This window comes from Lutjanus erythropterus, chromosome 13, assembly GCF_056507025.1.
Source record: "Lutjanus erythropterus isolate fLutEry1 chromosome 13, fLutEry1.hap2, whole genome shotgun sequence".
Classification (NCBI taxonomy): Eukaryota; Metazoa; Chordata; class Actinopteri; order Lutjaniformes; family Lutjanidae; genus Lutjanus; species Lutjanus erythropterus.
This window is the reverse complement of record NC_139329.1, coordinates 33,090,786-33,112,874: the sequence shown is the minus strand read 5'-3', so window position 1 is coordinate 33,112,874 and position 22,089 is coordinate 33,090,786. Positions and strand designations below refer to the sequence as shown.

General features: G+C 41.4%; 1 protein-coding gene across 1 annotated transcript in view; it reads right to left on the bottom strand.

The window, feature by feature from the left end:
* The window catches only part of LOC146316914 (LHFPL tetraspan subfamily member 3 protein-like), a 36,922-nt gene extending 15,133 nt beyond the window's left edge, over positions 1-21,789 (bottom strand). Inside the window, exon 1 of the mRNA XM_084734736.1 lies at positions 20,886-21,789. Coding sequence (XP_084590862.1) covers positions 20,886-21,312 — 427 coding nt within the window. The 5' untranslated portion in view covers positions 21,313-21,789. The remainder of the gene's footprint in view (positions 1-20,885) is intronic.
* Between the last annotated feature and the right edge of the window lie 300 nt (positions 21,790-22,089).

Genomic DNA, 22,089 nt, shown 5'->3' with positions numbered 1-22,089 from the left:
TGTTATTTGATAATGGCTGTATGACGTCTGGCGTCTCCTGGACCCTTTCAGGAGCATCAGTCCCTGGAGTCTGCTCACACATCTGCTTGCTCAGCACTTCCACAGTCCTCTGCAGCTCCTGATTGGCCACTTCCTGAGTTTTCAGCTGGAAGGTCAGCTCAAGATTAGAGGTGGTCTTCTCCCTCAGCTGCCTCTTTAAGTCCTCCAGCTCTTTTCTGCTGTCCAGTTTCTTTTTCCTCTCCATCTCTGTGTCCTGCTCCAGGGCTTTGATTTCAGCTTGCAGCCTCTCCGCCAGCTTCAGGTCCTTGGTGACTTGGTCATGAAACTGATGCAAGACTTCCTCCAGTTTTTCGTGAGGAGGTCAGTCTGGTGCTTTTCAGTCACAGCCTGACTTTGTGCCTCTTTGAACTCCTTGACGAGCAGCTTTCAGCTGAAAGACCCCTGAACCTCTCCACCTCCTGTTCAAGCTGCATCCTTAAGGTCCTCTCCTCCTGCAGCTTCCTCTCTGTGTCCTTCAGCTTGGTCCTGTTCTCTTCTGCCATGATCTTGATTTCTTTTTCCTGCTGGAGAAGACATTTCGTTTCCTGCAGGCATCTTTTAAGATCGCTCTCCTCTCTCTGGGGCTTTTGATGTGTCCGTCTTGCTCGCACTGGAGCAGTTGTGGCCTGGTCACCGTTCACCTGGAGGAGAGTAGTGTGCTCCTCTTCATTGGGTAGTGGACGTAGTCGTCTCGGTGGCGTTGGACGTTTTGAAGCCTGGGATGATGATTTGAAATTACATTACGTAATTTTGGATGTTGCATGTTGCTCCTGCGCCTGTGTCTGGGAGACAGACAGGGAGTCGCTAACTTTGGTTGCAATTTAACACGGTGATACTCATCTTTGGGAACTTTACCATCGTTTAGTGAAACCACTATAACACAAGCAGTTGTTTATTAATGTAATTAATTAATGTAACCGCTCTTGTGGGCACCAATAAGTGGAGGCTAGTGTATAAACAGATAATGAATGACAAGATAGTAAAACACAGTTGTAATTACATAAAATATTCTATAAATCTTCATAGGAAATGTTAGAATCGTTGTTAAATACTGTACAAGAATAAACACATAAAAAGGTAAAGTGTTACCAAAAAAATAAAAAAATAAAATCTCATAATCTATTGGAATCTGCTGGCTTTACTGCATTGGAGCAGAACTGCAGTAATAAATGGTGTGCTCCAAATCCTGGCAACAGAAATAACAGCACACCTGACAGAATGCAGCTGTCAGTCGGAGCGGAGACGAGATATTAACTGACGGCATTATCCTCCCCTTTCAGCTTTGCCCTTCTCTCTGTCTCTTTCCTGCTGTCTCTGGAGAGGAGCGCGGCAGACAGACAAGCGCAGAGAGAGACAGATTATGAGGCAGGGGCGAGGCAGAGATACACAGAGAAAGAGGAGAGGTGGTGAGAGACAGAGCCCGTGTAGGGTGCCATCAGCCCTGTGTGTGCCCGCCAGCAAGTACCCGGCACCACACTAACGTCATGAGCACTGGCTACCATATGCCGGAGCCCCACGGCGGAGCTATTCTCAGCATTTACTCGTCTTTTCTGCACACACACACACACCTTCCTCTGTTTGTCTCTTTTCTCTCCCTGGGAACACTGGGATCATAGGAGTGGAAAACTGGACTGAGAAATGGTTGTTGGCTAACAGCAGCTTATGTAAGAGACTGTAGGTAGGGCAGATTAGGTGCGAACAGCACTACAGGAGAGTCTGAGGGCAGACGGGCAGATGGTACAGAGCGGTGTGATGGCAGTAGATTTGTCAGAAGCACATTGGCTCATCTTCATAAAAGAGTCAACTAAATCCCATCGATACTGATAGAATCCCATTGCCAGCTATAATCTCTGCATGTTGCAAGCAATGTAGGTGACTGGAGGTCCAATGTGACCTCCAAAAGCAGCAGCATGATTGGATTTGTGTTTCCTGTTTGTAGACAAAGAAAAACAAATCACATATGTATACTGCCTTTGAAAGAGTATATGGTTTTCTCTACCTCCATGACATCTGGCTCATGTTTTCAGTGTCTCGGCATGTCATCGATTGCACTGGGTGGCAGATGGAAACGCGCACTCTTCTGTATTTCTCTTTCCATCACTTACACATCTGCAGCACATCTAAGCAGCCATGAAACGGGATTCAGATTTTTTAACTCCCACAGTCCTTTGTGGATCCCATTTTCTCCTCTCCTCATTTAAATAGCTGTGACAAACTGAATTATGCACACACGCATCCCAAACTGCTCTATCTCGTACTGCATATGGATCCAGTTCTACCTCACACACGCATAAAAACATGCACAGATATGCCAGTAAATATGCATACTCTCTGCATAAATTATACACACTGACTTGAAGGGATAGCTCTGATTATTTGATGTAGGGCTGTATGAGGTACTTACCAACAGTCAGTGTATTATCTACAGTAGATGCCAGTCAGCACACCCCGAGTTAGAGGACGCACAGTGGAAGCTAAGCAATGAACTGCAGTGGACAGGGTCAGCAACAAAAGGTATTTTAGTCCCACACCAAAATATTAAAAAACTTTCACTGCTTTACTTCACTGTCAGACGGCCGTCTCTGATGAAAAAACAAGCCAAATAGTGCTCTCTGCTAACCAACCAAACTCCACTGGCGAAATTAGTCATTTTACCTCACAGAACACAGGAGTTGTTGGTCTACCTCTGCCTTGATGTGTTAGTTATTTTGTGTTTTTGTATGACTTTTTGTGTTTTACAGGGATAGTTTGGATTCACTCAAGTCAAAAAATAACAAACAAAGTAGGCAATGGTAGACCAACAACTACCGTGTTCTGTGAGGTAAAATGACTGATTTTGCCTATGGAATTTGGTTGGTTTGGAGAGAGTGGTATTTGGCCTGTGTAAGAGCAATTTTCCATCAGAAAAGCTGTCTAATTGCAGATAAAGGGGTGAAAATATTCTACTGTGTAAACTCAAACTTATATTGATTGTTTTGAGTGGATTTTGTTTAAATGGCAAAAAAACTTTTGCTGCTGACCCTGTCCAAAGTTCCCCTGTGCACAGGGGTTCTCCTCTCTGCTGTTCCTAACTGGGGGCGTGCCAACTGGCATCTGTACATTGATTATCGATAATTACCTCATGCAAACCCACCTCAAATAATTCAAACTATCTCTTTAAGTGCTGAACATCATTTTGTAACTTCTCACGGTGACACATCTTGGTGCTGATGAATAAGTCTCTGTAGTGGGGAATGAGCCCACGGCTGGCAATGTGGCATTTAAGGTGAAAAATAAAAGCTCAAGAAAGAAAAATTCTGCACAGACACTTTGGGAGCAGCTTTGAGTGTTTATCCCAGTGGGGCCTCCCATGAATATGCATAGGTAGGTTTGCTTTAATATAATAGCTAATGTTACACTCCCACAGGTGAAATACTGGCCTGAATGTGGGCAAAATCTTCCTAGTTCAGTTCAAAGGGGTCCTTACATGCTCTTTCTTGCAGAGACAGCACAAGAAGAGAAACAAAAAGACAGTAACATTATTACTCACATCCAAAAAGAACAAAATAACAGCTTGTGATTGTTCATCATTGGCGAGTAATGTGATCAACAACAACCCCTTGAGACATGGCTCATCCCTGATGCTTGTTGTCTGCGTTGCTGTTCTCAGCATTCAGCTCCAGGCAGAGTGAGATTCCTGCCAGTGCTGAGGCACAGTGTGACAATGTGGCTTCGGTGCTCGGATGACTCACGTTGGATGAGGCTGGAGAGAAGCAGCCCAAACACCACACTGTGGGAGAGAGAGGTGGGAGTGGTAGCAATAGCCTTAAGTTTCAAGGACCAAATGGTTGGTTCTGCGTGTTTCAACAGTTTGACGTCAAACTGCGTATATTTCACATTTCTGCAGACCTTCTCTCAAGGCATTCTGGATGTTGGAGTTTCCTACAAGCACTTAAATGCACCAACAAGAGTTTCCAAAACACTGCCTGCCTGTGAGCACGTTATGGTACCGTTCAGTGGTTCAGGAAAAATAAAGCAGACTAAATTTCTTTAATTTTCTTCATCTGTAAACAGTTTCCTCTGAAGAGCCCTTGAAAAGGGCCCTTCTGCAGCCCTCCTCAGATTTTGTCCTGCAAGATGTGTTAATATTTGTTACTCTGTTCTCTCCCACAAGCCACTTCCCTGGATAAGGGCCCGGTTGCTATTGTTTGACCATGTGCGGGTGTATTAATGCACTGAATCCAATTCAAAACTTTCACTCAAATATTTAAAATAAGATTTTTTTTGTGCTTAATAAATTTTAATTAGAAATCACCAGTTTTACATTGTTTTTTTTTGGAACCCCAAAGTGTGTACCCAGCTTTTATACGCATTATTTCATGGAATTAAATGATTAATGATTATTAAATGATTTTCTGTCACAATCCAAAGGGATTTCAGTTCATAATTTGGGTCTATGACATTCTGAATTCCTTCATCTTCCTCTGCTTACGACATCGCCTGTCTTTACGGTTTGATCCTCAACTCAACATGCTTTACTGTCAGTAAGCCCCCCAGTTATTTCTGGTATTCTTCCATTTGCACTTCGCATGGGTTCAGATTGCATTCGTCCAAATCGCTCTGTGCAAACTTCCATAATTACGTGGATGTTCTGGTCTGTAATTAGCCTTCCTCATACTTCTCATAACTCAATACCAAAGACAGTATGCCTCCCACTTCACCTACGGAGCTTCTTCTGTGAGCGTCATGTAGTGGAATGATGAGGGTGTAGAATGAGACTAATTAATCTAATCCTTCCCATGGATAGTCCAGACTCTAACACAGTGTGGGCAGCGTTAACCCCTCTTCATGCAGGATTTCTCTCTGGCTCCTAAGATGAGTGAATGACTACCAAAGAAAAATGGGGACTATGACAATGATATGCCATAATTGCATCCAGATAAATGGGACGATTACAGTAAGAGTGCATGATCTATAGAGTGGGACTAAATGGAGTGTGAAAATGTGTCATCACTTAAGTCTGCTTCATGGTCCAGGTTTATGAAAGAGGACAAAGAAAGGGGGTTATAAATGTGGCGATAATGCTAATATAGAAGCAGTTTACTGTGTTACTCTGATGGTGTTAGAATATGTGTCAGTTTATGTGGGAAAAGCAGAAAAAAATAATGAGAAATATATAGGCGTTAAAGTTTCAGCGCGGATGGGAGATGAACAGCAGTTTTGACAGCTGGCTGGACACAAATTTGAAACGTTCTTTAAAAAATATTTCCAAAGTGTCAAGGAAACGGTGGAAAGTGGAGCATGAGAAACTTTTCAAACTGACTCCAGCTATCTCCCCTGGAAGATGAGGAGCATGTTTCTTGAGATGAGCTGTCTACGGTCCAAATCTATTTCTGCTTCAGTTGCTGGCAAAACTCACTGGTTGCTTGAGGGGAGCAAGAAGCTTCCAGGCATCTTCTGTATCCCGCTCTGTCAACATCTTCAGCAATTTTCTGCACTACGAGCACATAATGCCCACAGCTTACCTACCGATTCAATTCAAAAGATTAGAGGGAGCAAGAAATGGCTTATTTCATCAAATCGTCTCTGTTTTGTGCCAGGACAAGTCTTGGAAAAAACTTTTTAACCATCTCGTAATGCTGAAAATTATCTTCCCACATGAACATTTGCATATTGTAGCATACCTGTAGGCTGCAGGAGGCACTCTGACTTTTACAGCAGGGAATAAAACTCAACTAGAAGGAGATCTTTAGAAGTATCATTTCCACTACAGCTTCAGAAGAAGCCTGATGTATGAATCCAAAAAGAGACTGAAAAAAGACGCTTCTGTATCTAACTGCAGAAGATGAAAAGGATGAAAAGTTTCTATCACAACCCACACAGTAATACCGTAAAGTTATTCCTAATTCCTCTGTAACCAGTTTCAAACTAATGATTTACCACAACAGGCTGCACCATTAAAACATAAGAAACATCTGCGCTATTAATGTGTAAATTGGTTGCTAGGATACATTTTTAACGCTATTCAGTCAAAAGCAATCAATGGTATAAACAGGAAGTGATTACACCATCAGGACCAGTAATATAGAAGTTTTAGTCTGTCCAGACTCATATACTGTATGTAGTGAAGATTTTGAAGGAGTTTATATAAAAAAAAAAGTATTAAGTGCATTTGCTGATAAAATGGAAGTTGCGTGAATCAGGGGAGTGCAGAGGACTGTTTGCAGTGATGTTGACCTCTGACCTTTCGGATATCAAATGTGGTCGTTTCTGGTAGGAAACTCTAGATTTGCGAGATTTGCAAAACTCTTGCGAGTTTTACCTATTTGTTCTGATTTTTTTATTGAATGTGCCTTTCCTTGGTCTGTAGGCACATCCAAGTGTTTTACTGCACAACACCTTAAAAGTAGTTTATTAATATGACTCATTTATTCATCTGTTTATGTAATTTTTGTTTTGTGAGTCGCATAAAAGGGATTACAACTAGCATTTCATATACAACCCTGTGTTGTTAAATAATAAATTAATTTTGCACCTTGTAAAATAGCCAAGTAGCCTGCAACAGCAATGTTGCAATTCACTGATTTCCAAACATTAGAAGTGGCTGACAGGAGCGTCTCTCATTATATTCACTACGGATGGCTCGACACCACTTTTTCATGTCCGATACCGATATTGTTACTGCAACCTTGAATATCGACCACTACCAATACCAATCTGATACTGTTTTTTCTTTACTTCTCTCTCTAAGCTGTAATGTATTAATACCTATTAATGGATACAATTTGATTAACCTAGCCATTTCAAAAACATCATGCTCAAACTGTGAAACAAATATTCTACACTCCTCAAGGAAGAAATACACAGCCCACAACAAGGCTCAGTTATACGCTGCTTCTTTTTATTTAAACTTTTTCACACACACAACTTTTAGCAGCATTTTGGATTGGTTGGCGTCATTCAAACATTTAAATTTAGTATAAATTAAATATGTGTTACTCGTGACACTTCTCTCTTTATAGCATGTCGCTCAAAGTTGAGTTAAGCAATATTTGTCTAGTTTAGGCTAATGGATCATATCAGATCATACTTTTCCCCCTCCAATATCCGATCCAGTGATTTTGACCAGAAACATAAAATGACATACCCTCATTATCCTATTCTATTCAACATTTGTGTGACATTTTGTCAGAATCTATCTATCTATCTATCTATCTATCTATCTATCTATCTATCTATCTATCTATCTATCTATCTATCTATCTATCTATCTATCTATCTATCTCATTGTCTCCTTGCAGTTAATGATCGTCTTGTCATCTTTAAAAGGTTTTTAATCCTGTGTACTTTGACCAAATGACTGTGTGTGTGTGTGTGTGTGTGTGTTTGTGTGTGTGTGTGTGTGTGTGTGTGTGTGTGTGTGTGTGTGTGTGTGTGTGTGTGTGTGTGCGTGCTCTGATTCTCAATGTCCACACAAACCATCCGGTGAGACGGCGCCTCCTCATTATTACACATTCATTGAAGTTGGTGTTAGAGAGAAGAGCTGGCTGCCTGGAGACGTAACAGGACATACAGGAGGACGGACACAGTGTGCTCTGAAATTATCGAGTGACACTCAAGTGAAGGTTGACACAGGAGTGAGACATGCGGCTCCATAATAATGTAGTGCTTCAGGTTAAAGCAGAGGTGGGGATGCAGAGGTAGAGGGTGCAGGGAGGGGGGAGATGAGTCGAGGGAGGAGTGCAGCGTAAACCGCAGTGAGCAGAGCAGAGGGATTCGGGCTGGGGTGGAGAGCTTATGTAACAGGTTCAGATGCGGCCTGTACCTCCACAGAGGATAAAGACTGGCAAGGGCAATGGGGATCAAAAGAGACCTTTGAATTCTCTGTGAAAATACTGACTGGACCACCGGTTCAGGGAGGATGGAGGCAGGACTGTGCTCTCTCTCAGTCAACAGTTAACATGAGGAGTTTCACAGACCGGGAGGCTGCAGCAGAGACAAACCAATGATGATGCAGTTACAACAACATTTTCTGTGAAAATAGCTAAATTAAAAATTAAATAAAATTAAAAATACAAGATTTTGTAAATGTTCCCTCCGGCACCACTCTCTAACATAACAGTGCTTAAGGACCAGAGCGACTCGAATATAAACTGCTGACTGAAATGAATACATTGCACTTTTATATGTGTGGCTTTCTTAGCATTGAAAATATTCAAATGACTTACTATAAGTAAATGTAGCAATACACCCCTATAAAAACACTACACTCATTTTCTTGGCTGCTTTCAGGCTTTATAAATTCTAGCCTGCAACAGGAGACTTTGGCCAATCACAGGTCGGTAAGATAGTTGATTGATGAGTCTCCCATAGCGTCATTATTTGACGACCTGGTAATCTTTCTCCAGAGTCACTTACAGCACCTTTAAAGAAACGAAAGCTGATGTACTCATTATGCAGAATATTACAATATTATTAGGCATTATTAATGATTTATTAATATGTAAGCAGGACTTTGCCCATTGAAATGTAGTGAAGTAGAAATATAAATTAGCATAAACTGGAAGAACTGTACTTATTTACAGCACCTGATGTACTTAGTTACTTTACACCACTGTGTGTCTCTTCTATCTGTGTACAAACAACATGACTTCATGCTTCCAAATCGTGTGCAGTGCATATAACTTCAATTTGCATGCAGGTCTTACCACTGACTGGAGAGCAGATCCATAGTCAGATGACCTTTGTTGTCATGATAACAAACATGTGCATGTAGTTTGGTTTTGGCAGCATAACTAGTTGATAGTTTAAAATATCATTAGATCACATTATGTATGTGCCATAAGTTAAATATGTCCATTAACTTACACGTGTTAAAACGAGTCTATGTTGACTTTGGTTTCACACAGGACACACACACCTGTCCCCTGGTCCTGTGTTTGTTTGACCCATCCGTCTATCCCAGCTGATGCTGACATCATCATCAATGGTCATCATCATCTGAACACACCTGCTCTCTGCAGAAGTTAATGGTAAGAATCGGTGTATCACCTGCACAGTGAACATTGATCTGGCGTATGCACTGCACGTTATTTGAAAGTATAAAGTCGTGTTATTTGCACACAGGTTGAAGAGAGTGGGCTGCATATACCCACATCATACACAAACACGTGCACCCCTCCCATCGCTGTCACTACGGCACAGAAAGTTTTTTTTTTTCATGGGTCACAGTGTCCTTGCTGTCCCACCTCATCCCTCCCTCTGTGGAATAAATCAGCAGCCTCCCCCGCCTGAGCTCTGGCCCGAGCCAGGCCAGTTCTGAGATCACAGGGATTAACTCCGGCAAATCTATAGTCCACACCCTGCAGGGCTGCAGGGACACAAAACACAGGGGAGTCATGGTGATGACTTGGCTGGCATTTACAGATTTTGTATTCTACAGCGCTACGCTCAGACTCACAAGGTGTGGGCTAATTAATCAGCATTGATTTGTTTGGTTTGATGTAAAAAAAAAAAAAACATGGAGGGATTCTTAAATTAAACCGACATTTCTGCATTCACAAATGAGCGTTAAATCGACAAATATGCCTTACAAAAAAAGCAGCACATGGGCAAGCCTGTGATTCTCCACGCCATGGTATGCAATTACTGAAAAAATGTACAGTACATGCATGCAAATTACTGTGCGTGTGTGTGTGCAGTATGTGTGATAGTGTGTATATGTGTGTGTGTGTGTGTGTGTGTAGATATCCAGCATCCGTCCTCTCCTCCTGCTGCCCACCGTCAGCAGGACTGTGAGCTGCATGGATGATGGTTCCCCAATGCCTCCCGCTGGCTATAATTAGGTGGTTCAACTAGCTGTATGTGTTTCTTAATTACAAAAACGCAGGAGTGGAAGGGTGTTGATTTGAAAACATATTACCTGTGTAGACGTGAGGAAAATGTAAAAGAAAACGAGACTTGTTGTGTGATTGTGCTTAAAAGCAGGGGAGACATGACAGATGTTAAAGGAGAAATATCATATGCAATATGTACTGTTCAAAATTATAAAATGTCCTTGATGTGTCATCAGAGATTAAGGAAACATGAAAAGTTTAAATATTGGCTTCTCTGACAACAACAGGAGCACAGAGACGTCATTATTTCTACCTCTATCTGTATCTGTATTCGGATAGAAGAGTGGAGGTGGACGTGATTTACACCAGAAGCTGAATTAAATTGGGCAAATGCTGTAATTTCTAAACCTTATATTAATAGACAATTCTGTTTTGCATTGGAAATAAGACCTCTGTACAGTAAAGTTATGAAAAAATATATTTCAGTTGAAGAGAATCATCTTAACTTGCAATGATTCTCTGTTCATGTTTTGTTAATGTGTTAATCTTACTGTGCTGTAAAGTGCTAGAATATTATACATATATATCTTCTAATAATATTATAATGCTAAAATTAAGTAGTTGTGTAAAATGGACGTAGATAAAAGTGCAAAATAGTACTCCTGCACAGTGTTGGGTAGTAATGCATTACTCAGTAACTTATGTCTATGTCCGTTACCCTAAGTGTCTGCTGGTTGTGTCTGGTAGGGAAACCCACATTTGCAGGACTCTCACGAGATTTTTCATGTTTTTGGTCACGAGATCTCACGGGTCTGGGGTTCCCTTCTACTCAGTGTGTCTGCCGTTGCCTGCTGACAGTGACAGAATGGAGAATCAGATTGATGCCGTTAAACAGCGTCCCTCAGTAACTGGTGAAGGTACCTTTTTGGATGGCGATATTAATTTTCTGAAATTATACACAGTAGTTAGATGCTGGTTGTGACAACAACAAGAAATGTTGATGGAGTACTGTGTAATAGATACTAAAAATATACAGGAATTCACATTTTTCATCAGGTATTCAAAATTTTCAGGAACAAAGTTACTTTCTGTTAATATTTTTGATCCACTATGACAGATACTGGTCCTCTGTATTCTCAGTGAATCTCTATTGAGTGTTTGGCCTCAGCGAGCAGCACTCTTCAGGAAGTAAAGATTTGTGTATTTTGCATTCTGTTTTTTCACAAAGTTGAGATTTGACACAACTGTTGGTGCAACTGAACTGCAGAGTTTCTTCACATCTTTCTAAACATTTCTGTTAAATGTAACTTCTTATGTTTACTGTCCAAGCCTACTAGAGAGTTTGATTTTGCCTTTAAGACAGGCACACAAACAGAAAAAAAGCAGAGGAGAATCACAACGATTAGTCTGTTCTCTAGAGATCATTCCTATCTCACCTTTGAATGTTGAGCCGCCTGCTGCAAAGTGTCTGCTACGCTGCCAAGTGTTGTGCATCTAGTTGATTTGATTAAAAAAAAAAAAAAGGTTGTGGGTCAGCAGATTTGGTTTGAGCGTTGCTCTGAAAAGACCCAGCGAGAATACAGATCGGCCGTGCAATTATCCCGAACCAGTTGTCATCACTTATCATCACCACCTGACTGCCACTGTCGTGCTCCCCAGACAGCTGGTGTGGGTTTCAGCCAAAGATTTCTGAAGTCTAGTTAGGATCTGAGAACACAGAGGATTATTAAAATAAAATCTGATGCTTCAAAATCTCTCAGGGCTTGTTTGTTATGTCACTTTCATCAATATGAGCCCAGTTTCTCTCATAGAGGCATAGGAACAGGTTTGTTCTCTCTGCAAAAGTGCTAATGCACCTTACTATAATAACAGCAGACAGTACTCTCCCATGTTGTTTCACTATCTGCGTTACACAAATCTGCCCCACTGGGTATCTGGCTTGATGTGCAGCGGAGAGACATTACTCCTTGCTCTGTGCGTAGCTGCAGCAGCACGACTGACTGGACACATCAGACTGTTTCTAACATGATGATGATAACCGGCAGCCCCCCAAAACTGTCACAGACTGCTGTAAAATAACAAAAAGGTCCTAGGTTACATTAACCTCCTGTCAGAGGCTGCAGTCTGGACGCTCCAGTGAAGCATTTATGATGTTTTCAGGTTAGACCGCTTCACATTTATTCAGTTCAATTGGGCAAATTCAGACTGTGCAGAGAGGAGGTGCAGTTAATTTAACAGGCCACAGGTAATTCATTGATCAGATCAGGGGTGTAATCTGGGGCTCAAAGAGTAAAATCCCTCAATTATTTTTCCATTTACTGGAAATGGAATATGCCACTTGACAATGTTGTTCAGTCACCCGTTCATGGCAGATGCTATTAGCACCAGGGTGTTCATAACAGTGCTATTGTACCCAGGGTGTAAACACAAATTAACACTAACTAGTTTCACACAGGACTCAAACCCTTGTCTCCTGGTCCCGTGTATAGCCCACCCATCCACCACGACCTCCTCCCTACACAGACTTTGTCCATCTTTATAGCTAAACTAGGGGTCCAGGTGTCTTTTTTAATACATGTGCAAATAGACACTCCCTCCACCTGCCTAACAGTATTACCATGACATCGCTTTCTAAAATTATGAGGCAGGTGTGTCCTGCATTTGTCTAGCAGTCGCCCAGTTACGTGTTTGTGTACACCTTTTAGAAATACCATAAATATTGGCAGAAAGGTCTTGCAGACAATATTTGCATGTATCAATACAAACACAAACTATATTTTATCTGAAAACGTGCCAAATTACTCAATATAAAAGTTATTCTACAGCAACTGACTGACACTCACATCCATAAAAACTAATATGAATTTACTTTGATAACAATAGTAGAGTTTCCAACTAAATGGCACGGTATTATGTTGCAGCTAACCTTATTCTCAACAACATTTAGTTTTTACACTAACAACTTATTTAAACCTGCAATAACGGTAACCCAAGCCGTAAACACAGCATTGACATTTTCTCCTCTAAAAAAAAAAAGGTTATAAAGCAAACATGGTGGCAAATAGCTGCTTATTTACACATGGAGATACAGAGCAACATTAGAATTTATTTGGACTCAACCTGGCAAATGCAAGTCCAATATTCATTCTCCTTTTAGCTCTGTTTTATCTGTATACTGTTTGATCAGGAGCAGGTGGTGTACACTTGGTTTTTAGAACCTGTGTGATGAAAATAACTTCTTGTCGTGACTGAAAACTACATACTATATGCATATGTGCAGGTCTGCAAGGGGTCAGGTAAATTTTGTCATCACAGGGTGTGCATGTACAATTTAATGTGACTTTGCAGACTTCTCCGCAGCTTGTCAACAAGGCAAGCTACAGAATACCTTCTGTGCATGTGGGGAATGTGTCCTCCAGGTCCACAGCTGTCTGTGTTTGAGAGTATATTCAAGCCTTTAGAGATGAGAGCAGAGTCAGGTGATAATTATCTGTGGTTACATCACTATGGGTTTTGTATGTAATCACTGATCCATTGTTAATATAAAATATTCATTCAGCAGCTTTAAACAAGTGTGGTGGCATTTTATAAACACTCAAAAGACAAAGACTTTCCTTCACTGCATTAACTTGTCTTTCAAAGTACTTCACAAAGTCAAACCAAATTGAAGTGAACTGAACTATGGATAAATGCATAACTCACTGGCATTGACAGAGCAGTTCAATATTAACTTAGATCTTTGGGGTAAACACAGCTGTGTGAAGGTGGTCAGGTTCACTCGCTTGTGCTCAATGCGACATGCAGTTAAGATGCAGAAGGTCATTCAAGGATGAATGACAAAAAGCTACAAAAGTCAGTGGAAGATGAAAAACTTCCAATACGCTGAAAGTTGGCGTAACTTATTTGTTTTGTTTACCACTTTGTCATCAAGGCAATTATGGACGAAGCTTAACAGCACGTCATCAAATTAAAGTCAACTCCTTTTTTGTGCATTTTAATAGAAATTTTGTTAATTTATATGCTAATTTTGGCCACAGCACAATGTTGTTTGGGACTGGCAGCTTGAGGAAGTTGCTTTTCAACAAAGGTTCACATGGCTAAAAGAGTTAATGAAGCCCTGGGCAGGGACGGCCGTGTATTAGCATGCAGACAAAGGATGCGATTCGATTATGCCTGCCGTATGAACTGAAGGCGGCTGTGAAGCATTATGAAGCGTGCGCACATAAACAAACAAGCGCAGGAAGGCGAAAGGAACAGAATCAGACGTTTCCTCAGTCAAGTGCTAATCGGCTTTTCAGTCAAGGCCTGATAGGTATCCAGACAAAAGTGCTCATTTGCAGCATTAACTCCGGAGAGCTGGAGCACACAAGTCTGGTCCTGCTGCAGTGGAAAGCGCAGCTCTATGACAGCTGCTCTCCACCACTCTCCACCTCTGCATTCAACTGGGCTTTAATGCTCATTTCAGGACAAGCCTCTCAATAGAGCTCGCTGACCACAGGAGCGAGAGCCGTGCAGCCGCAGAGAAACACAGATAATGGTACAATGAAGAAGAACGAGAAAAGAAGTAGATGACCCAAAGGATTAGCACGTCTTCTCCGAGCTCTGTTATCTGATTTGTTTTCTGTCTCTTCCTTCTGTCTGGGTTCAGACCTCATACTTCTCTTTCACGTGTTATCTCCAAGGTCTTTCTTCTCCTTATTGTCGTCACTGTTTCCCTGTTTCCCCCCTTTATCTTCATGCTGTCCTTTCTCACCACTGTCCGGCAATACAGGTTTAAAGCTCTGATGGTTCGATCCCTCTGTCTATCTAAAGCAGATTTTAAATGATTTCTCAAAGGCTCAGTTTATTGTTGCAACACACTGGTACAAACACACATGTGCAACTCGCATACATACAATGAAAATAACTTAAAGCAGAATTGGACTTTTTATTTATCTGCAAAGATACAGCCACAAGTGTCTTTCTTGCTGTATTCATATGCATGTAGTGTGAAGGTATGTTGACTGGTCTAACTAAATCACATTTTGCAATTTAGTTTTGCAATAACAGACAGAAAACACGCCATCCCAGAAACAAAGCTCTGCCCCCGTTCTCTTTAGTAGTAAGCACATGGTATCACCACCTCGAGACAAAAGGCCGTCCAAAAGACTTTAGATTGCTCAGCAATGATGTTTTTTTTTAAATGCCTCTAAATCTCTCTAAATGTTTCAACCCAGTTTTAGCTTAAAAGCTGAGAGACTGTCCTCTTATTATATTTAGTGAAGCATTTAAAGACTGACTTGTGACTTCAGTTGTAATTTGGCTCAGAACTAAAGAAAATTATTGTTCTGCAACTATTTTAATTATATGTTTAAGTAATTTTTCAAGCACAAATATTGTAAAGATTTGTCTTTTGCTTTTGTTTGAGTAATAAACCTCTTTATGTTGGAGGGAGTACGTTTCCCAACTTTTGACTAGAGCTGCCATTGACTCCATGGTCATTCAGTATCTGATCTAAACTGAATTAATCAGTTAATATTAGAAATGAGACGTTATTAAAATTTCGTATCATGATTATCGTGATCAAAGTTATGACAGTTATCATCATTAAAATGAGCTGAAAATGTTCACAAAGTACAGACAAACACACTGAAATCATGAGTTTTATATTGAAAACCTCTCAACAATTTGAAATAGCATCATGTCCTCTGAGATGTCAGTGTTTCCAGTGATGCAAAACAAACCCACATTGCTGCTGCTGCTGCGCCTGCATCTGTTGGAAAGCATTTAACATGAGTCAACGCCCATGAGTCTCTCTCTCATAAACAATACTATAAGAGTCTTTTTTCACAGCAGACATTTTGGTAACACCTGTGTTTACCCTGCTATTTCGTGTCGAAATGGTTGCTGTGATAAAGGTGAATACCACGAACCTGAATGCAAAGCAGCGAAATGGAATTCAGCCATGTTTAATTTTATTATTTAAACCTGTGCTTCCCCTTCTGTGATGTGTCAAAATGTCTTCAGCAAAAAAAGGCCTGATCTCCAAAAGATGTCCAGCTTCTATAATGTAATAAAGCAAGACACCCTCACACCATTAAAAAAATTCAGTGCACTGTATGTGTATGTCGCATGACCACATAAAATACGTTCATTTTTGGCAAGACTAGCTCATTAGACAAATATTTACCATTTTTAAATGTACTTCAGCTTATCATCAGAGGAAGCCATGCTAGTGCTGCAGAAAGCACAGGCTTGTGCACAATCCCAAGAGTCATCCTTAAAGTATTAGCTACCAAAGACTTCAAAGGAGCAGCAGAGGAGGCTCCTGAATGCAATTTTCTCATTTTGCTATGAATTCTAAAGCAAATCTTGTCTTTCTTAATTATTTCAGGAAAAAAAAACAACCCAACCAACTCTAACACAACAGACCGAAAAACAAAATAAACAGAAGAGAGGGGAAAAATAGAAGTCTGACCTGTAAGTAAATACAGTCCGCTGAAAACAGCCTGTATCTTTCCAAATAGGCCACCCTCAGTCTGCACATTTGTTCTGCTGACTTTACAAATAACGCTCACGACTGTAAGCGTATGACTCATATGTTTTTGAGAAAAAAACAACCTCATCAAATATAGAAAAGGGCTGGCAGCCGACGTAACAGAGTAAGTGTAAAACAGTGAAGTAATTATCATTGACCTCGCAGTCTTCGTAGTTAATTGGCGTGCGGACCCCTGAAGAACTGCAGTTCAGACAGAAATGGACAGCACATATTGTACTCACTGGAACAAGTTTATGAAGAAGAAAGAGAAGAGGCGAGTTAAAGAAAAGAAAAGGCATGAAAGGAAAGTGGAGATGGAGATACGGTGAGGTCAAAATGAGCAAGTGAAACGAGTTGAGATGCACAGAGGGGTGAAATTGTGTGAAGGTAGCAGAAAGAGATAAGGTAAAGGAACTTGTGCATCATGTACCTCTCTGTGCTCAGCTCAGCGGAAAAAACACACACTTACATCTGCATGGCGTGGACTTGAGCAGATGCACAGACAGAAATAGCTCTGGAGAGGAAAGTAAACGAGGGATAGAAGTCCATCTAGGGCAGGATGGACGCAGTCTGAGCTTTTCTGCACTCAACTTTGTTTGGCTGAGGTAGACGTTTTCAGAGATCTAATGTGTCCTGGTGGTTTGCTCGCTCATCAAACATTCAGCTTTTTTTTTTTTTTTTTTTACCTGGGCTTCACATAAAACTCTCCTCCTGCAAATGGCTGGAGATGTGTGTGTGTGTGTGTGTGCTCTCACAGACTGATTCACTGGAGAGGAGCTTTGCGCGACGGCGAGAATTTGTTATACGTTGTTAAGTGTTTATCCACAACCTTCTGACCTCTGCCCAAGGGGAATTGTGAAAGCCGCTGCAAGAGTGGCTTCCACTATATCACTTACAGTAAATTACATATACATGGCCAACATATAAAGTATGACCTTGATATTGAGTTAGTGTACCTGAACAGCCCTGTTACTCAATGAGGCATGGTGGTGTTATATGCTGTTTTTTTTTATACCATGCGGTGCTCAACGTTAATGTTAGTTACCCAAATTCAATTTTTACTTTCCTTTACACAATATTTTATTTATTAGTGGTTATTTAATAATGCCGTCATTCACCAGCGTTGTGGCACTGTGCCCGATCTTCTGTTGAGGAGTAATTTTTGGAAATGCTGTGGTAATCAGTTTTGCGTTTACCTGACTTGCTTCAGCATTCATGTTTCATACAAGCAACAGCAGGGTCCCAGAGGAGGCGTTGTTGATAGTTTCCCGGCGGTATTTGTGCGGTTCTTTTTTTGCAAAGGACTTAATTTATGATAGTTATATTGTTACCTCCAGGGCACATCTATCAAGTAAATTTACTTACACCAGCAACAGACACATCAACACATCAACAAAGCTAACGCAGCTAGTGCAGCATAAACTTTCACAAAAACCAACATGAAAAACAGTTACTGTTATATTTTTGAAATGAGGCTTAATATTCACACAGTTTCTCTTGACTGTCCTCCAATATTACAACATTAGTCCAACATCACTCCAGCCTGTGGTAGTAGCCACATTAGCTTAACATGCTAACGCAGTGTTCAACAGCTTAAACTACAACATAGACAGTAAAATAAATTTGTTCGTACCACTGACCAGAATAAATAGGGGTTCTGCTCCTGTCTGCTTCTATTCCTTATATATTTTTATTTACATAATTTATTTTCAGAATAATTTATCAGGGGGAACAACTTCATGTTTTTAGCTCTAGAAAAAAACATTGTGTTTAATTCTTTTTTACCACTTGTCCAATCGGGTAAGTGAGTTGCTAGATTTACTAGCCCAATGTGGCATTTTACTTGCCCTGGGCAATGCTTTTTGTAGAGCCCTGCCATATACATCTACACCAAAGACAAAAAATGTATTTTAAAAAAAAATAGATGGCTCACAAAAATCTAAGGCTGACGCACTTTGTCAATTTTAATTGTAGTTTGCTTTATTGGCATGAGATGTGACGTTCATTTGTGCAGCCAAGATGTTTCAAGGAAATGGTGGACAAAGACAATGGTTTCTCACTCTCTCCTCTCTTTGTCCTGCACACTCTCACACACACACTGTCACACACACACTCACACACACACACAGGCTTTCTGGCCTGTCATTTATCACTATTATATTAATGATTTGTACGTCCCTATCAAAACATCACCTGACAGTAAGGGGCCCATTACAGATGCCAGTGAGCCACCTGTCCTCCACAGGGCTAGTAAGTGAAGGCAGCATGAGTTTAACCTTCAGCTAAGTGTAATGAAGTTTGACAGTGCTAAGCAGCCAGGCCCGCTCATTAGGCATCCCTGTGCCAGCTTGCCGTGGTCAGGGTCTCTCCTCTTGGCTTTCTCTTTCATCTCTTAGCTGCAGAAGCACAAAGCCCCGGCGGTCTCCTCATTAGACAGGCCTATTGCATTAATTCAGTCCAACATAACACACAGAGCTGGAGCTGGTCCAAATAATCCCCCTCGTTTGAGTTTGTTTGTGAGCAGAAAACCGGCTGCTTAGACCACGGGTACAGCTGAGCCTTAGCAGACCCACGTTTGGCAACGTTTGGACTCCCTTCAGATGATGGAGGCCTCCACTCACGCTGGATGACACTAGCCCACAGTTACGGTGACAAAATGCTGCCAGCAGCTGAACCACTGACCTCTACAACATTTAAACACCCTCAACACCCCCTGACTCTACCACACGAACACACACACATAGACAAACACACCTGTTGGCTGCAGATCATACAGACAGACGTCTTTTTTGGCTGCATCATAGATATCAGTGTTGTAGTTGAGACCTTCCTCCTAAATCAAGACCAAGTCAAGACTGAAACCAAGGCAGGGCGAGACTGATTCAAGACCTCGCTCACCCAAATAAGGGAGCGATACTATGGCGTGTGGCGTTTATGTCAGAACTGACAATAGCTAACTTATTACTGTAATGCAACTTTGTTTACATTAGTTTTATATGGCTATATCATTGTTTATCAAAAGCAAAAACTTAACTTAGCTAGCTGCAGAATTAACAGAATGCTGTGTGTTTTCTTTTGGACACTGTTTTGCAGATGGACTATTTGTGGTTTAGGTAGCCAAATTTTATTACAGAAGATTTGGCTAGCCGCAGCCTCTTCTCCTGTTTCCCACATTTGTTTTCTTGGAGTGTGTGTGAAGGGAGGTGCCTGAGGGGTGACAGCCAGTAACAATAACAAAAATTCCACATCAGAAATGAGTCAAGTCATTGGTTACATCTAAAGTAGTTATATAACCGATCACAGTAATGATGTTAACAAATCACACAATGCACAGGTAATTTAGTGGCCTTGACAGGTCTGGATATAAGTCATCTTTGTGTAAGAGCAGATGAGGCCAACTAAAAATGCAGACAGAGATCATGTTGAGATCAGACCACTAGTTTCCCAATTATCATGTAATTATGAACATGCTTTCTTATAAAAAAAAAAAAGGTTCTGACAAAGTTCCTGCATTATATTATTATGCAGTCACGCTGGACGATTACTTTGTAGAGGTTTAAACTGTGTACATGTGCACTTGACGAAAAACACATAAGCATGGTGATAAATTAACATCACTGTAGCAATGCCACTATACTGTTATGTAAAGCAAAGACCTGTTTAATTCCAAAGGCCATTGTAAACAAAAGGGGTCACTTCCCACCAAAATTTCAAACCCAGGATTTCTTTTTCCTAAATCTAACATCTGATCTGTACACCTCACTTTGTGAAACTCACTGGGATCATTTTTTTATGTAAAGTGACATGAGACCAGGGATTGTGTGATCACTGAAAAATGGTCCTCAATGCCTGAGCGAATGATAAAGAAAACTATCTGAATTGATGTCACTTCATGGCATCATCCCTGTTACCACTGCCAAATTAATTGATAGATTTTTGATTGATAGCTCTGGAACACAAGGAAGCAATTATTTTTATCAGCAATATTTATACATTATAAAGTATAACAGGATTTTATTCAAGTGCAGTATAATAAGATGAGAAATTCTTGATATGTGACTACGCCTGTAGCTTATACAGTCAAAAAAAAGTAGCTGATTGACTGTAAATTAAGTGGTAATGTCCATCATCTCCTCAGAAACACTTCAGCACCATGGACAGCACTGACTGTTCAGCAGTGCTGGCTGACACACTGTCTGCTTATCTTCACTTTGGCTGCTCACACTGACAATTAATTTATCTAATCAATCGATCAGTCAAATGCAAACCCATCCCAGTGTTTGGGAGTTTAAGGGTCAGGGCCAAGGACCCCAAACACACACAAAAATTTACCTCCAGAGAAAAGTGATTAATTCTTCTCATTTAGATTGAAATTAAAATAAAATTTAAATAGTCTGTAACTGAGTTAGTGTATCTTGGAAGATGATAGAGGGAATTTTGTGAACACAGTGACAATAAACAAGCCTCTTTCAAGGTCCCTTCCAGCCCCTGCACCCACTTCGGGAGGCGCTTACCTGATGCTGCTTGCATCCAGCCGCAGATCTTGTACACGGTGGAGGTGCTGAGGAGGAAGAAGAGACTGAAGCAGCCGATGCAGGTGACAACCAGCATCATGGACATTCCAATGAAGAAGGAGGCGGCCTTGAACGCACCGGAGGGGATCGCGGAGAACTCGGTGAAGCTGCCCTGGCAGGCCAGCTCTCTAGAGAGTCCGTCTCCGACGCAATAGTGAAAAAGGCCGAAGTAGCCGGCCTGCGGCGTATCCACGCCATCCCCAATCCAATAGGGCTGTGAGAAGATGGTCACGTTAACGATACCGAACAGGATGGTGAAGATGGCCCATAAAAGTCCGATGACACGGGAGTTGCGGACGTAATTGGTCTGGTACAATTTCGCAGCTTCTGCAGACGGTAGCATTGATGCGGCAGATCCAGGTATCATTTTACGCAAACCCCGAAGACTAAATGAATGTTGCGATGCGTCCGAGCAGCACACAGCGAGGACTTGACATTTATCACACCGACCGTTTTTTTTTTTTTTTTCACAGGAGCATCCCCGAAACAGCGAGAAGAAGCGGCGAATCGGTGTCCGAGCAACTGCAACACAGCAACATCTGTCAGGCGATCAACTCATGACGTCGCATCCTAAAGCCAAGAGGCAAGAGAGGAGCTACAGCAGAGTCCTGGACCCTGGATATTATGGACGATAACTCTGAAAACTCAATGACTGCACGAGCACAAACAGGTTCCTCCCACTTGCTCCGTGCAGCCGTCAGACGTGCACATCGCTGCCGCACCGTGTCGCTCACCGGTGCCCTTGGAAAGCCTCGAAACAACACCGAGTTAAACAGAAATATATTATTCACACCGACCTCTACTACACGACATAAGACGCGCACATACAGCCTATAACAGCCTATAACGAATGGTAACACATTACAGGCCTGTACTTACAAATTAATGCAGCCTACCATAATAACCATTCAGAAAATACGACGCCCCCCTTCAGGATCGTTAAACGGGATTTATTCTCCGGTTTATGACAGCAGCATCACCAGTGATGCTGGAGTCAGAGAGGAGAGGGAGGGGCTCAGACAGACGGTAGACGCAGAAGCAGCGCGTTCAGTGCGTGTCTATCTGTGCAAACACCTCCTGGATAACGCTGCGTCAACATCCACCGATTTGACCAAACATAAAGATCTTAAATATGCTTAAAAGC